A 17595-nucleotide genomic window follows, 5' to 3' on the forward strand; every position below is an offset into this window, starting at 1 on the left:
CTGTGAATATCGTTTGAACTCTCCACAAGTTTATCAACAGCGCTCATTTTTAGCTCTTACTAGTGCGCACGCGAGTTCGTGAGTGTAGGAGCCCACACCCACCGTAAACACACGCCTCACTTTAAAGCCGGAGCTTTAAATAATTTGGTTCATATCAGCGAGTGACCGGCAAATGGATTATTACACTCCTCTGGTGTTTCAGATGTTACAGTAACAGTGTTGGGAAATGATGCGGTCTAGTAGCAGCCACGCGAGCGAGACTCAGGTAAACTTTTGCTTGTCAGTTGTTAAATTTTACCTTAATAGATACTGTTTTACTTTTTAAGGCTTTAACTTCACTCAACAATTCCCCTGCAGTGAGTTGGAAGTTCTGCTGCATGCTCTGACAGGGGTGGGTTCTGTTTCAACAGGCGCTCATTTCATTAAGTTGTTTTCATTTCTGGAGTTTTGTTTTCTGATCTCTGGAGCCACTGCGATTTTTTTCTCATTTCCTGTTTCCTTAATTTGTTAATTCTTGTAAAGCTATTTAGAGAAAGAACGCGGACTATTTATTTACATCCAGATCAGACAGTGATTAGTTAAATGAGTGCTTCTGGAAGAGTTCTGTGTGAAAGGCCATTTTATTCCACAGTAACATTACTAAAAACCCATCTTAAACACATAATTTAATCATTGTCTTGGTTTAAGATGCCCCCAAACATAGATAAATAAATAAATAAAATAAAATAATAAAAAGTCAAGAAATATACACCAAATGTTCAAAGCTTTTTATGTACACAATTTACATTGTCTAGGATGAAAAAGAAAAGAAAAGAAAAACTAAAGCATTCTCATAGTTACTGAAAATATCAGATGCTTAGAATCCTGTAAAATGGTTTGTCACACAGTAAAACTGCACACCTATAATGTGAACCCAAACCAGGTGGCGACTCTTTGTTATGTTACATGCCTCAAAGGGATGTGGAATAGGCAAATGGTTAACATTTATTATTCATGTTTACTGTCTGGATGAGAAAAGTTCTTCTCTATTTTGGTAATGTTGTATCCCTTGAAAAGTTATGATTTACCGATCCAGCCTCAGGTGACCATCCCAACTATGTTGTCATGACCTGCTTTTCTCAGAACCCCACCGGACATGTAAATGCTTAACAGTGTCTTTTTGAAATCTGATTTGTACTGAGAGAAATCATTTAGCAGTATTTATTAGATTTTAAAAGAAGTAAATGTTTAAAAATAAAACTTCTAGAGAATCATACTGTTCTTCTTGGAACAAGAAGGGAAATGCTTGTCAGATATGTTTTGTGTGTTGAGTAAACCCATTAAGAGGCATTTTTCATGGAAATGACTCAGTCAAGAACAGGACTCGGGAACAGATTTCTAAAATAGGAAAGTAACAACAAACTTCCACTCTGGCTGGAATGTGCAGCTTTATCTAGACACCCAGATATGCCCATGCAAGACGTAGGAACTTATTGCTGTTCTTTTTTTTATGATACATAAAAATCGGATGTTACAATATGCAAAGGAATTAATAAATAAAATAAGGAAATGAAAAAAAAAAATAATCATAAATTTCACATTTTTATTTATGAAAAAAGTATTTTTGGTATAAAAAAACAACACTTTAAAAAAAAAAAAAAAAGCTTTTTGTAAACTATTTATAAGAGATTTGTTCAGCATTTATTCTGTTTGTTATATTACCTTATCCAGACATGTGAAATTCTGCCAGTGGTAATTCCATCCAAAAATATCATAAATCCTGTTCTTTAAATGGTTTAGATGTATTCATTTTTTTTTTTTTTGCCATGGTTTTTTAAACTGTTTTTTAGAAAAGCAGACTGTTCAAATTGATACCATTTGTGTGCTGCCACCTAATTTGAGTTAAGTGTAATTTGATTTAGGAATAAAAGAGTCTTTGACTGTGCTCTGTGCTCTGAAAAGCAGCCAGTACCCATATCCTCTGATAGTCATCTGAGAATGCCATGTCACATGTCCAGTGTTGAGCACATACTGTATTGACCAGAGCTGATATAGAGAAACAACGTTATTTTAGATGTTAAGTGAAGCATAGAGGATGCTGGAAGCAAAAGTCTTGAAAGTACAGCTCACAGATTCATTAGGAACAATTAGGATCATGTGATATCTTAATGGTTAGAAGTATTCACAGGGAAGACATAGTTCTTTGTGAGCCAAGCTCATACTGTGTTTTTTAATTTGTTGAAACTCCTTCTGTCTGTCTGGTGCAGGTGCTCCTCTGATGTTCTTCACGATGTGATGCAGTGACTCAGTGATGCTCTTGACACTTTCAGTGAACCAGTCAGAGGCGATCTGAGACTCATCTGTTATAATCACCTACCCTGAAGCCATTCATCATGATTGACCTGAGTTATCTGACAGAGGAAGAGCAAGAGATGATCCTGGCAGTGCTGAATAGAGATGCAGAGCTTAAGAAGCTGGAAGAACAGAGGGTCAAGTGAGTTTGGTGGATGAAGAAAATAAATTAATTTGCTCTGATCATGTATAATTAGGCCTAACTAGTTATTAAAGCAATAGTCCGTTAATAGGCCATTCACACAGAATGCATTTTTGCTTTCCATATTTCCATTTTTCCATTGTTTTTGTTTGTAAACACAGATGGATGTCTTTTACTGGATAACATCCAAGATACCCCTGGAAACCATTTACTTGCAATGTATGGGCAATAAAAACAGGGACAATGTTCTTAACATCTTTTATGTTCCACTCAATGTCATACAGGTTTGGAACAACACGAGGATGAAATAATGAAAACTAATGCCCCTTGCTATTGATTTTTAATGTGTTAAATAATTCTACATCTTCATTTGCCTTCTCCCTTTTGTATTAGTTTACTGAATTGATTGAATTAACCCCAAAATGGTTCACAAGTTTGTTCAAATAGGATAATAACATAGTAATAAAATAATAGTAATAAAAAAAAAATCTATGATATTGCTAACTGCAAACAATAAAATGTTACCCACCATATTATTGTGCATAGTTAAGATAGCAAACTACAAAAGCTTATAAAATCAAAAGCCATTTATTCCATCAAACTGTTTAATATTTAGCCATGAATTGATGCAGATGCAAACATAAGGAGGTTGTATGACATACCGCCGTCCTTAACTTAAACAAATGTATAAAAAGAGACAGTCCCAGAGTAGTCCCAGGCTACATTTAATATGGGTTACAGATTTGAGGATGTGTTAGTTGCATTTAATGTAACATAAAATCTGGGTGCTGAAAAAAAAAACTTCTCACAGTTATACAGTCCAGAGTAACAGCTCAGAGTTTAGACAATGTCTGGGATTTGTCAGTTTGGATGTCACTGCTAAAGCTCATTCTGTACTTCTGGGACACCAGGATATTTTTATTCGGTGACCATTCATATGTGTGTGTGTGTGTGTGTGTGTGTGTGTGTGCGTGTATATAAAGTGTATATGTATGTGTATATATATATATATATATATATATATATATATATATATATATATATATATATATATATATATATATATATATATATATATATATATATATATATATATGTGTGTGTGTGTGTGGATGTATTCATTTATTTATTTATAAATTTGATGTCTTTTCAGGCAGCTTCGTAAGACTGAGCGAGACAGAAACAGGCTGAAGTACTTGACTGGGGAGTGGTTTTATGAGACAAAGAATCACAGACACAGAGACAGGATCCATGGCTCCGACATCATCAGAACATCCATGAGACAGAAGAAACCCGTGACGATCTGTGAGTGTTGCCAGCGGACAGAATCAGATAGAGAAAGGGCTCTAGTCTGTTTATGTCTCTCATTATTTCCATTGCATGTACCCCGTCCCTGATTAGCACCTGAACTCAGTGTTTACATAACTTTTTTTGTTGTTTGTTTCATATCACATTTTTAGCATTAATAAAAAATCGCCCATAAATCAAACATTTGTTAAATCATATATATCATGTAGTTCCATTAAATGTTTAGATGTGGGGTTGTGTCTGTTAATGTACGTTTGAGCATTACAAATGTCTCTTATTGTAGTGGAGCTTTCTCAAAGATGGTCTGAGAAACCCAGCAGTGTTTATGGTGAGAAGAAAGATGTATACATCCCTCCAGAGCTTTTAGGCCTTATTGAGGATCCATCCACAGAATCACACAATGAGAGGTGAGCTTTTGGTGTTAAGTAGATTTATGATTAGAAAATTCCAGTACAGCGTTTCATCTGATTGAAACGTGGTGCAGCACATTCTGGAATATTGTTGGGTTTTCTTGTTCTTGTCATACCTGTGATGTGAAATCTTGCAGAATGCAGTGTAATCACATTTATATGAATGTTTGTAATTTATGTAATTAAGTATGCTGGTCATTATGATACCAGGTACAACATTTTTAAATGTTGCATAAGTAGATGTTTGTGTTCATGCACCTTTTTTTCATGCCATATGCGAGATACAACCAAAGCATAACTCAACACTTTATATAAACTATTAGGTCTTTATATAAACTCATATTATGTAAGTGCGTGGAGTTTTTAAGTGTCTCTTATGCTCACCCAGGGTGCATTATAAAAAAAAAAAAGACAAGTTCACTGTTCCTAAACAAAAGTTCCTAAACTCAAATTGCGTTTCTGTTATCAGTACCAAGCCCATGCCATTGTTATACTTGATTAAAGGAAATTTTGGGTGGCTCTGCCTTTTCAACACATCAATGCTGCATCCGCCCATTAGCATGGCTGGACTGATCATACTGTCATCAGCAGCCTTAATTTTGTGGACACTAACTTTTAAAGCTCTCATCACAGCTCATTTAAAACAACATGAAAAGAAACGTAATCTGTCTCCAGTTTATGCATGCTTGTTTATGAAATGTTTGTGAGTTTGGTAGAGATTCAGGAGTGAACCTGTACTCTAGGTCTAACATAATCTGTAGGGCAATTTTTTCCAATGTATTCCCAGACATTGGTGAGGGAATCTGTTGCCAGTAAGCTGCTTCAAGGGTCAGATTTCACGTGCTGCTGTTTTTCCCTCTGACACACCATGTAACGGCATTATACTGTCAAATAGCAACATGGAAACTTAGTTCTTTGCTGAATCTTGTGACTTTCCAGGGGGTTCAGGACCAGCACCATAGAGATGTATTGATGATTGAATATAGAAATATAGAAACTGTTCACAATGCACAAAGCTTTCAGTGGCTTATTGGTTTTTATCATGTTGGTGAATATTGCATTTAATTTAATTATTTATATGAATCTATATGATCAAATCATACAGGGTGGATGATGTGTTGGCAGAAGCCCAGGGGGAAAGGCAGAGACCTCAAATCAAGGTACACTACACTAAATCTAGTTACTCATTCATTTTTTTCCTCATTTTTTCAGTTTTCTTTATTGTGCATTTTCATGATTTCATTAAATTTATTATGTAGCCATGGGAGAATCCATTCAGTAGTGTGCAATCGCAGAGAGATGATGCCAGAGATATCAATGGCGTGAAAGAGTCTGATCAGACACCTGCTGAGGGTGAGAATTATCTTCTAAATTGATCCACAAATTGATTTTTATACACCCTGTAGGGTATGTCACTCTATTAAAAAAATAATTCAGTTTATTGTTAAAATGGTGACAAAGATACAGGCATTCCAGGACTTTTTAATGCTGAATGTTTAAAAAGTTTTTAACTTCATATTACATTTAATGATATCATGTTTAGGTTTTAAGTTACATTTTTTCATCTAATTATTACATTTTATTTTTTGTTAGCTTTATTTTAATTGCTGATTAGTAAATCATAATTTTCATTAGATTTGTTAACAATAACAACACTGATTTACAGTTTTTAATGTAGCATTTTCTGTCAGAACTACAGCTGGATACCAGCTCTATGATCTAACACATGTGATTACCACAGATTTAACATTTGTGTGATTATTTTGATACTGTTCAGTCCAGTAATAGATCAGGTTTTTATTGGAGTTTATGTTCTGATGAGCAAAGGGTCAGAACATATTTCTTGCTAGAACAGTATGTTTGTTTGACTGATCCCCATTGTGTGTTTAGCTCTTCTGGGCTATGGTTATGGCTTGACATGATCTGTGCTGCTCTGGGCATAATAACTGCATGCATATCTATTAAACCTTATTTGGTCACTTTAACTTGTATAATGCAGTGCTACATTTGTATTATATGTTGGCAATAAAACCTGTTGGCCCCTGATTTTTGATCATGAATGCATCAAATTCTCCTTTGAGGTCATACGAGAGTGTAAACACTCAATAATCATTTGCACAAGTACAACAATAGAGTAGTTTTGTATATTTACAGGATTCAACTCTACTCTGCTTGTATAATTAGTATAGACTAACCAATGTGTAGTTTTATAATTGGCATTAAATTAAATTAAATTGAATTTATGCATTTAGCAGACGCTTTTATCCAAAGCGACTTACAGTGCATTCAGGCTATCAATTTTTACCTATCATGTTTTCCCGGGGAATCGAACCCCCAACCTTGCGCTTGATAAAGCAACGCTCTACCAATTGAGCTACAGGAACACTAAAGGCATTGAAATGTAATGTGTGGCATTTAGAGTTATTACAAGACATGTGAAAAAGGTGCTGTTCCTGAAATGATCTGGCCAAATCATTTCCGCAGAAAGTTGAACCTGTAGTGATCTTGAGTAATAAGTTTTATGGAGCTGCCAAACTTTAAGAAGATTGTACTGAGAAATATGTTGTTCTAAGCAGTTAAGCTGCCACGCATGACCAGTTTGTACCTCAGACATAGATGGTACATTTTTGATGGGCTTTTAGTGTAGTAAGGCTAGTATTATTGTTATGAGTGCAAAGGGTTCAAAGTTGTGAATGTTTGGAATAGGCCACAAATACATACACTGTAAAAGTAAAAATGTGAGCACTGACTGTGACTACTCTGCTGAACTATGTAGGCCCGTATTTGATATGGTATCAATATGTCTATTATCCCTGACTTGAAGACGTACCATTATATTCCTAGATTGCTTGCAAGCTTTAATCCCATGCATCTCATTGCTGTACCATTCAACTTTCATCAATTAACAGATACTGTACTGCTGTTACAAGAACAGAACTGTTAATTGAAATGCAAAATGAATTCATCATAAAACATGAACTCATGTTTTTGTGCATGTATGTGTCTTTGCTCCCTCTTTCACTGCTTCATTACCCAACTATTTGGTTATTTTTCAGAGACTTTCCTTCCAGCTGAGAACTCCACACTCCATCACACTACTCCAAAAACAGACAACACACACAATCACAAAATGCAAAACTGTACCAAAAAAAAAGATTACTGTTGTACTTCTGCAAAAACTTTTCCCTGGACACTGCCATCAGTGACAATGGCGTTAAATAGGTTGTGGCCCCTGCTTCGACATCTCTAGCTGTAGCTCTACTGACTCCTTGCATCTCCAAAAGTTCTACCAATGATGACGACAACAGCAGCAGTCAATCTTCAGCTATAGTCAGCCCCTTTAGTCCTGAAACTCCCATCAGCCCTCCTCTTTCCCCCTGCTTAGTGCACTCTGCATCAGGGTGGTTAAATAGGAAAAAGGTCCACTTCTCTCCTCTGTCGTTGGACCTATAGAGAGGGTGCAAGGAGAGCACAGTGTCCTGGAAGAAGACTGGTGTCCTCTGTCGGAACAGGATAGAAGCAATATCACAGACACCAGTAACAAGGTTGTATCCACGAGAAGTACTCAAAAGGATAGTTAAGCCAGGAAATGAAAATTCCTTTATTCGCTGTCATGTTGTTCCAAACATGTATTCAAAGGCACTCTTCATCTGTGTTCCACAAAAGAAAAAGTAGCAAGTCTGGAATGACATGTGGGTGAATAAATGATTATCAATTCTGAGTTTCAATTTTCATTCTGGTTGAACTATCCCATTAATGCATGGAATTAGCATAGCGGTCTGAGAATTGTCAACTTCCTGTGGTTTACAAAGTTATACACAGCAGTCTGAAGTACCCTAAAAATCACGAGCATCCCAATGTGGGATGCATCCCAATCTGAGCCTGTAGAAAGGTTGAAGGAAGGACAGGTAGATAGTGAGAAATGGTTGTTCCAAAACCCTTTTGTTAAGACATCCTGAACTTTAACAATATAATCAAACCCAAGAAATGTGTTTAAATGAGATAATCTGCCAAAAAAAAAAAAAAAAAAACATAAGCCTGTAATTCAGAAGTTAACATGCTAAAGCATCAATGCACCCTAATACTAACTGCATGTGTGTGCGTACCATATACAGCACATAGCTTCTGGTGAATGCTTATGTGTATGTTGATTAATCTACAAATGGTGATTAGTAAATAAGCACTGCAAGAAATGACTACTGTCTGGGTGTTAACTGCAATTTTAAAGTGTAATTATATCATCTGATCTCATGGTCAGATGTATGTAATTTAATGTAATTTTGTTTTTGGAAGTCATTAAAAGTATTATTATCTCACTTGCATGCAAAAATGTAATTTTTAAAACTTGTGATTGTCTTCACTGCAGGACATCATGAGGTTTATGGTGAGCCTCAGCACTCACAGGTGTCCAACTTCCACGGCTCTACTGAGGTAGCAGGTAAGGCCATTGGGTTAAGTGCAGAAGGCCAGACTGACAAAGTTACAGTGGAAGAGCGTCGTTCATTTTCTAAGGTACTTGGATGGTTTGGGAGAGGCTCTCGAGATGGAAAGCTGAAGGAGTCGCTAGTTAAAAAAGAGATGGATGAAAAGGAACCAAAAGATCATGAAAGCCCAGAAGCCAAGTCAGAAGATTCAGTGCCTTCAGTTTTACAGCCGAAGACCAAGCCACCACCAAATACACGTAGGGGACTTTTTTCATTGTTTTCGAGAGCAGAGAAAAAAGATACGATTCATGAAGTTCGAGCATCTGACCAAGAAGAGATAAGTCAAGATAAAACAGAAAGTTCACAATATAAAATATCTTGTACTTTGAGGTCTGATGATGATAATATACTTCCACAGACCTCTGTTCCTACAAGCAAGACTGCAGAAATAATGCAGGAAAAAACAGACATACCAATATGCTTAGATCCTCCTCAAATAGAGACGTTTGACCAAGGTGAAATATCAACTGGAAGACTAGCCAACCTGAAGTCATTCTGGGAAAGGGGCAACAAAGGACCTAAAATACTGAGCATCAAAAGAGATTCGGAGGTAGAAGAAAGTGAGCCATCTCAGCTTAATGAGAATTATCATGAAGGTGTGGAACGAAGGCTGTCAGATTCCAGCATCAGCCCATCCAAACCCAATCCCAATGATCCAAATCCAGTTGATGTACAATCTACATCATGTGAGATTTCGCCAATCTTACCTAGAAGAACATCCAGTGGTGTTGATATATCAGCCACATCCTCACATGAAGATGAGAACGCTTCTAGTTTGGAGAGCAATAGGGACTCAAGCAGTGAAGTGTCAAGCAGTGAACTACAAACTCTCACAGTTAAAATGAATGCCAAATTGTCACCCAGTCCATTGCTAAAACACAAAGATAAATCCCTGGGCAATGAGCTACAGGAAGAGTCAATCTCCAGGGACATATCTGACTTGAAGAAGGAAATCTCCACCTTCAAAATGTCCCCAAGTCAACAGGAGGATAAAGTTTCAATTAATGATCTCAAGTCATTTTGGGAGAAAGAAAAAAGTGGCGTTAGAGTAATTGTAAGCTCACCAACATGCAGAGCTAATGTTAAAGATCCATCCCCACAGTCATCTCCAACACATTCTTCAATAGAACTGTCTGAACCTCAGTTTGACATCAGATCAACCAGCCAAAGTTCACCAGGCAGAATGAGTTTCAAAGAGGCTGGACTGACACAAAAAGAGAAGATGGAACAGACCGAGGAAAACCAAAAAAGTCCAAGTACAGTGCCATTACAAGACCTTCAAGATATCAGAGGTAGGGTACATTACATAACCCAGAATATTTGTAATTTCAAACAGTCCATTTCAGACAAACACTCAAAGCCAAGTCCACCATCATCTCCCCTCAGAAGTCTCATTGCAAATGGTGAACATGATGAGCCACAGTCCACTGACATTTACCACCCAAAAGACCAAGCTCAAACCGGAACTCCCAGCCCATTACTGCAGTCTAAAGTACCTCGTAGAGATTCATATCCAAACAAAGAAACCAGGAAGGATGCCTTAAGTTCTCCCATAAGAACCTTTGCGATAGATATCAATCCCGCCAACAAGAGTCCTGTCACTGTAAGGGTTGATAAAGGGCAAACCAGGTCTTGCACCTCTCCTGAACACCACAGGAAGACTTCAGATGGAGGCTGTGATGTAAGACACATCATGCCCAAAGAACGAAAGTTGTCAGCGGACTCTCTGACCCGGTTTTATATTCCCCTGAGTTTACACTATTACCTGGGTGTACCTGAGCAAGCAGACTTAGATGAAAGAAAACAGATTAATGTGCAGGCAGGTGAAACTTTCGAACAGGTGAGCCAAGGCAGAATGAGCAGTGAGAGCTCTCCTTCTCAACACTCCCTGCTCGAATCAGAGGAGATCACCTTTGACTCCTCTGGGAGCTCCACACCTGAGGCCTGGTCAATCTCACACACCAGTTCATACTGTGAGCTCACCTCTCCATTTTGGTACAGTCTAGTTTTAGTAGAAAAGATCTTGATTGGTTCTGTGATTCTTGTGGAAGCAGGGTTTATGATATTTAAACAGTTGCTCAGTGTGTCCTGAGAATCATGTCCTTCTTGATACTTTGCTCAAGTAAGTTGCTCAAGTTTGTAGACATGATCAAATTACCTTACCTCTACAGGTTTAGAACTATTTAAGCCCTGCCTCTACGTGTTTCTATAATGATCTAATTCAACAATCGGAACTTTTTTTATTTGAAATCATTAATTTTTTTTTTTCTTGGTACGATTCATTTTATAACATGGTGTTTGAAATATTGTTTACAGTTACAGTCATATGAACACAATTACCTATTGACACTGAAGAATCAGCTTACAATCATTAAAGTATTATATTGTTTTTCATTTATTACATTTTAAATTTCATAATTATTTTAGTATTTTAATTGTTATATTTTAAATCTATAACCAATACAAAAAAAATTATTATTTGGCTATATTGATTTTTAACTAGCTTTTGGTGTTATGTTTAAAATTACATACAATGTACACAATAATAATTACATATACATTTTCAAATCCCCTGAAACCAGAAAGCTAATGGATGGAAATACCACATTAAATCAATGTTTCAAATCAGATATTCAGTTGTATATAATGGATCAGTAGACTTCTGTTTTTGTATGGTTTGTTGATTCTTTCTTGATATGGGCTGTGACAGGGGACAGTGAGGATGACAGCCCTGTCAAAGCTGCCCTTGAACGAGCCAATGCCAGACCCATCTCTATTTCCAAGAGTTTAGAGGACCTGGCATCCACACCTTTACGTAAGTTTCCTTTGTCTTTCTTGCCCTATGTTTTGTTGACTTTAAGACCTTATTTAAGGTAAAGTCCAAATGTCTTGGTCTTTGAGAATCATGGATAGTACAGAGCCCTAGCTCAGTTCTGTATGAGTCTCATTCGCCCTCTGCCGGACATTTGTTAATAACTCCCAAGGTTTCTCAAGCATTTTATGCTGTACTGCATTTCATAGTGTTTGATAAGATAATGAATACATTTTTGTTTAAATCTTTATTTATCAATACTTTGTCATCTGAACCAAGAAGAGAGATGGAAGACTGACCCAAGGAGTGATGTTGGGCTGAGTATGGAAAATGGTAAATACTTATTTTTGATAAATAGATTATTAATAATAAGTTAGTAATAAAGTAAATACATGGCAATTTGTAAATACATTTCATAATTATGTTAAATGATTTTGATAGCAGCCTCTGCTGTAGCTGTAGATCATAGTATTATACATTTTCATTATTACATTAAGAGCAGAAGGTAAGCTCTTGAAATTAAATTAGCGTCAAGGACATTAAACATCCTTTACATAATCGACCCTTGGTCTTTCATGTATATTTTACTTCTTGAAAAGGGAATGCATTAACTGACGCATGAAAATTTTATGAGTATATGGATTAATGGTAACGATTGAAGTGGTTTGCATTCCGTACCACCTAATGGTGAGTTAGATAAGAGTAACTAAATCAATTATCTACATAAAATATCAAATGTGCTCTTCAAAATCTCAGAACTCTTCAGAATCAGTTATTTCTACTAAAACTAACTCAAATTCCTGCTGTATCTTTATCCAGAATGTGCATCCACTAAAATGATAGATTAATTTTTTCTCAATATCTGCAGTGACATCCATCACCAAAACATCCTTATCCGACCCAGAACAGGTGAAGATGATGAGAATGTCAAATCCTGCATTCATGCAACAAGAGGTAAAAAACAAACCAAAACCCATGAGCATCTTAAATGCTGATGTGGAATATCACTTAATTATGATTTTTATGATTTGCCTTATCACTACCTTGAGCTAAACAACACCATCCACTGCCTTTATTACCCTGCATACAAGCTAACAATCTCCTGTTGTTTGTGCATGTGACTGATAGATGGATTTCAGAAACAGCGACTGTGCATCAGTGAGCAGTTTCCAATATGACAAACTGAGAACATGCAACACTCCTTCTAATTTTAGCATTTGCTCTGAGGTGGCCTCCATGTCCTCTGTATGTGACACCAACTAATTTTGCTCTAATATAATGCAAATGCACGTATTAATCTATTTTTGCACGTTTACAACACGCAATAATAAAACGGTTCCTGTATAGATCTGTTTCTTTGTGCGGGGTATTTGTAGGTCACTGGCAGTGTAATGAGCATCTACAGTAGTGAGTTTGGTAATCTGGAGGTCAAAGGCACAATCCAGTTAGCCATTCACTATGTGCAAAAACTGGGAGAGTTCCACATCTTTGTTGTGCAATGCAAGGACCTCGCCGTGGCGGATGTCAAGAGGAACCGATCTGACCCGTAAGTGAAATAATATTTGTCATCAGAAGAATATAGCTTCTCTCAATATACAGGTGCTGGTCATATAATTAGAATATCAGAAAAAAGTTCCATTCAAAAAGTGAAACTTGTTTATTATATTCATTCATTACACACAGACTGATATATTTCAAATGTTTATTTCTTTAAATTTTGATGATTATAACTGACAACTAAGGAAAATCCCAAATTCGGGATCTCAGAAAATTAGAATATTACTTAAGACCAACACAAAGAAAGGATTTTTAGAAATCTTGGCCAATTGAAAAGTATGAGCATGAAAAGTAGGAGCATGTACAGCACTCAGTACTTAGTTGGGGCTCCTTTTGTCTGAATTACTGCACCAATGTGGCGTGGCATGGAGTCGATCAGTCTGTGGCACTGCTCAGGTGTTATGAGAGCCCAGGTTGCTCTGATAGTTGCCTTCAGCTCTTCTGCATTGTTGGGTCTGGCATATCACATCTTCCTCTTCACAATACCCCATAGATTTTATATGGGGTTAAGGTCAGGCGAGTTTGCTGGCCAATTAAGAACAGAGATACCATGGTCCTTAAACCAGGTACTGGTAACTTTGGCACTGTGTGCAGGTGCCAAGTTCTGTTGGAAAATGAAATCTGCATCTCCATAAAGTTGGTCAGCAGCAGGAAGCATGAAGTGCTCTAAAACTTCCTGGTATAACTTTGCACCACTCAGCAGCAGTCCAGTCCTTTTTGTCTTTAGCCACTTCTGACACTGTGTGTTGTTCAAGAGAGGCTTGACACAAGAAATGCGACAGCTGAAACCCATGTCTTGCATACGTCTGTGCGTAGTGGTTCTTGAAGCACTTACTCCAGCTGCAGGCCACTATTTGTGAATCTCCCCCACATTTTTGAAAGGGTTTTGCTTCACAATCCTCTCCAGGTTGCGGTTATCCCTATTGCTTGTACACTTTTTTCTACCACATCTTTTCCTTCCCTTCACCTCTCTATTAATGTGCTTCGACACAGAGCTCTGTGAACAGCCAGCCTCTTTTACAATGACCTTTTGTGTCTTGCCCTCCTTGTGCAAGGTGTCAATGGTCATCTTTTGGATGACTGTCAAGTCAGCAGTCTTCACCATGATTGTGTAGCCTACAGAACTAGACTGAGAGACCATTTAAAGGCCTTTGCAGGTGTTTTGAGTTAATTAGCTGATTAGAGTGTGGCACCAGGTGTCTTCAATATTGAACCTTTTCACAGATACTTCACAGATACTGAATTTAGGATTTTCCTTAGTTGTCAGTTATAATCATCAAAATTAAAAGAAATAAACATTTGAAATATATCAGTCTGTGTGTAATGAATGAATATAATATACAAGTTTCACTTTTTAAAGGGAATTAGTGAAATAAATCAACTTTTTGATGATATTCTGTTTTTATGACCAGCACCTGTAGATAAACAATAATATATGTGCTCTGTTTGATTGATCTTCAGGTACGTTAAATGTTACTTGTTACCTGACAAAGCAAAATATGGAAAGAAAAAAACATGCGTAAGGAAGAAGACTCTGGATCCAACTTACAATGAAATACTACGGGTATGAGAATTACAAACTACTTGTTATATGTTTTGAATTTGATGATCAAAGTTGCCTTTTCCATGCAGTTTAAGATTCCAGTGGAGACATTGAAAACCCAGAAGCTGAACACCTCTGTGTGGCACAACGACACTTTTGGGCGTAACATGTTTCTTGGAGAGGTTGAGCTCGATTTGGCCGAATGGGATTTCAATAACACTCAGATGAATGAATATTTACTTAAAGGAAGGGTAAGATAATGATAGTCATGTCTATTTGGTTACAATATCCTGTAAGGATAGTGTTTAACTGGTGACCCACAGATCAGGCCTGTGTCTAGTTTAATATTGTTGAAAATATGGACAGCAAAACTTTTTTCAAAAGTGCTTTTATTGAGAAGTCTGTGAACAAAACATCTAAAATCCTGTACTTAAGGATATGAGGTCATGTTTGTTGCAACTCCACTAAAGCATGTATTTCTTTATCAACCCAGGTCCAGGTTCCCACCAGCCCAAAACATTCTATTGGCAGTGAGGAAATGAGTGCAGAGATTAAAGTTGCTCTGCGTTTTGTCCTACAAACTACTCACTGTAAGATGCTGACACTTTGTATTTTGACTAATAATATGTTTTTAGAAGCATCTTTCTTTCTGATAGCATGTTAATTCTGTAGGTCACAAGAACAAGGGGAATGGTGAGTTGCAAATATGGGTGAAAGAATGCAAGAATCTGCCCATTACAAGAGGTGTTGCCATTGACCCCTTTGTTAAATGGTATTTATAGCTGTTTTATTGGATATATTTGTGTATATGTTGGATCATTAAATCTGGGATGCCCATCACGTGTGACATTGGTAATTTCAGCGCAGTCCTCCCAGATACCAGCCGAAAAAGCCGTCAGAAGACCAGAGTGTTGAAGAGGGCATCTAACCCAGTGTTTAACCACACCATAGTGTATGATGGTTTCAGGCAAGAGGACCTCAAGGAGGCCTGTGTGGAACTTACTGTGTGGGATCACGACAGACTCAACAACCACTTCATTGGGGGTATTAGGCTGGGTCCAGGAACAGGTAATTGAAAGAGAAATTATAACCATACTTAAAAAAAAAAATATATATATATATATATATATATATATATATATATATATATATATATATATATATATATATATATATATATATATATATATATATATATATATATATTAAAAACAACTGATCGTCAGTATTATTTCAGGTAAAAGTAATGGCACTGAAGTGAACTGGATGGACTCTAATGTTGCTGAAGCAGCCCTGTGGGAGAGAATGATGCAATCTCCGGATGAATGGGTGGAAGATATTTTACCCTTGAGATTGATGGTCATGGCAAGAATGTCTAGATCGTAAGAAACTGAGGCATATGGTGACACTTTTGAACAAACAAGAATGCAGTATGTAGGAAGACTATATGTAATGTTAAATATTTAGGAGTTAACTTGATGGTTTCTTGACTTGTTTGTTGAGGAATACACAGAGAATGAAAAATATAATATGCTCATTATTGTAAAGTATGTGGATTTAATGTCTTAAAATAAAAAAAATCCCTTAAAATCTTTCAGTTTGCAGCAAATACGATTGTTTGTTCATTACCTTGAGAGAGTATCTGGACTAAGACGTTGATTTTAATACACTTTAAATTTTTATAAACTGGCATTTCTTTTAAATGTAAAATTCTGTATGTGTAGTAATAAATAAACATAACTTTTGTTGTGTAAGGAACTACGGACTAGACCGACAGCAACAGATTCTGAAAAAAAAACAGCCAATCATTGCTACTCTTCTATAATAAGCGATGCTAACATGAAGTATCGTGATACCTAATGCAATGATATGTTCAGATTCATTCTCTGCATTATCAAGTGATATCAGTAAAGATCTTATCAGTGAAAGATCTTCAAAACAAGACATTTTGTATTCAATTATTTTATGTATAGAGTGAATAAGATATGTTTCCCTGTGGCTTCCAGCACACGTGGGAGTGGATGGAAATAAGGTTGCAGATCATTTAGCAAAATAGGCGCTGAAATTATGACATATAGAAATCATTAAAGAAGCTAAGGCTAAAATTAGAACAGTGATAAAAATGAGATGGCAAGAAGTTTGGAATAAGGAGGATAGAGGAAGACGTATTTATCAAATGTAAAATGAAGTTGGGGTTGAAAGAGTTAATTTTGGTAGTAGAAGAGAAGATACAATTATTACAAGACTTTGCATTTCACTAAATAAAATGAACAAGCATGAGTCTGGGAACTATGTGGATGATCAGAAACAGAAGAGTATGCACTATAACACTGTTCTGCTTATGATAATGAAGGATAATTTATTTGGTAGAATTAAATAGGGATAGAAAATTTTAAGTGTAACTAGGGATAGTTAGACTTAAAACTCTGTTGAATAATGGCTTGTAACATTATAATATATACAATGCTTTAATGACATGCTTAAAAAAGTAGACATCTTTAACAGGATTTAGAAGTGTTTTATATATATATATATATATATATATATATATATATATATATATATATATATATATATATATATATATATATATTAGTGCTGTCAATCGATTAAAAAAAATTAACTAATTAATCGCACAATTTTTTAAAATTAATCGCGATTAATCGCGATTAATCGCAATTAAAAGACTGAAACTTTTTGGATATGTAAATGTAAAATGTAAATAATTAATGTAAACTCAAGACAAATAAACTATTTAAATTCAAAATATGATTGTTTATTGGAATTTTTGTTTAACTTGTAACAAAGATTTTCTCATGTAAACAACATACCTGCAATAAACCATCAATATCCTCCAAATTAACTGTTGGCTTGAAAGCCATATTTATTACAGAAATAAAAACACAGGCATGTAAGTACCATTTGAATTTCAAAACAATCAATGCCAATAAAAAACTAAAATGATTTCCATGTTGAATTCTAAGTGGACTGCAAAAAAATTCCAAAGT

At 36.0% G+C, this 17595-nt stretch overlaps 1 protein-coding gene across 6 annotated transcripts; it reads left to right on the plus strand.

Moving 5' to 3' along the window:
* On the plus strand, positions 1 to 16184 carry LOC113109885 (synaptotagmin-like protein 2). 6 transcript variants are annotated; one of them, XM_026273704.1, is made up of 18 exons: positions 1 to 265; positions 2247 to 2473; positions 3627 to 3778; positions 4065 to 4188; positions 5297 to 5351; positions 5451 to 5544; positions 8558 to 10648; positions 11386 to 11490; positions 11767 to 11820; positions 12356 to 12441; positions 12616 to 12732; positions 12864 to 13033; positions 14506 to 14608; positions 14677 to 14838; positions 15081 to 15177; positions 15260 to 15359; positions 15450 to 15655; positions 15825 to 16184. In XM_026273704.1, exons 2-18 carry the CDS (start codon positions 2373 to 2375, stop codon positions 15971 to 15973), a joined length of 3966 nt encoding a protein of 1321 aa, XP_026129489.1. In that variant the 5' UTR covers positions 1 to 265; positions 2247 to 2372; the 3' UTR covers positions 15974 to 16184. The 6 variants fall into 6 exon arrangements, with proteins under 6 accessions (XP_026129489.1, XP_026129490.1, XP_026129492.1 ...); XM_026273705.1 differs by having other exon boundaries at positions 11770 to 11820; XM_026273708.1 differs by having other exon boundaries at positions 2 to 265; positions 8558 to 9967.
* The last annotated feature ends 1411 nt before the right edge of the window (positions 16185 to 17595 follow it).

The sequence above is a fragment of the Carassius auratus genome, chromosome 10 (assembly GCF_003368295.1).
Source record: "Carassius auratus strain Wakin chromosome 10, ASM336829v1, whole genome shotgun sequence".
Classification (NCBI taxonomy): domain Eukaryota; kingdom Metazoa; phylum Chordata; class Actinopteri; order Cypriniformes; family Cyprinidae; genus Carassius; species Carassius auratus.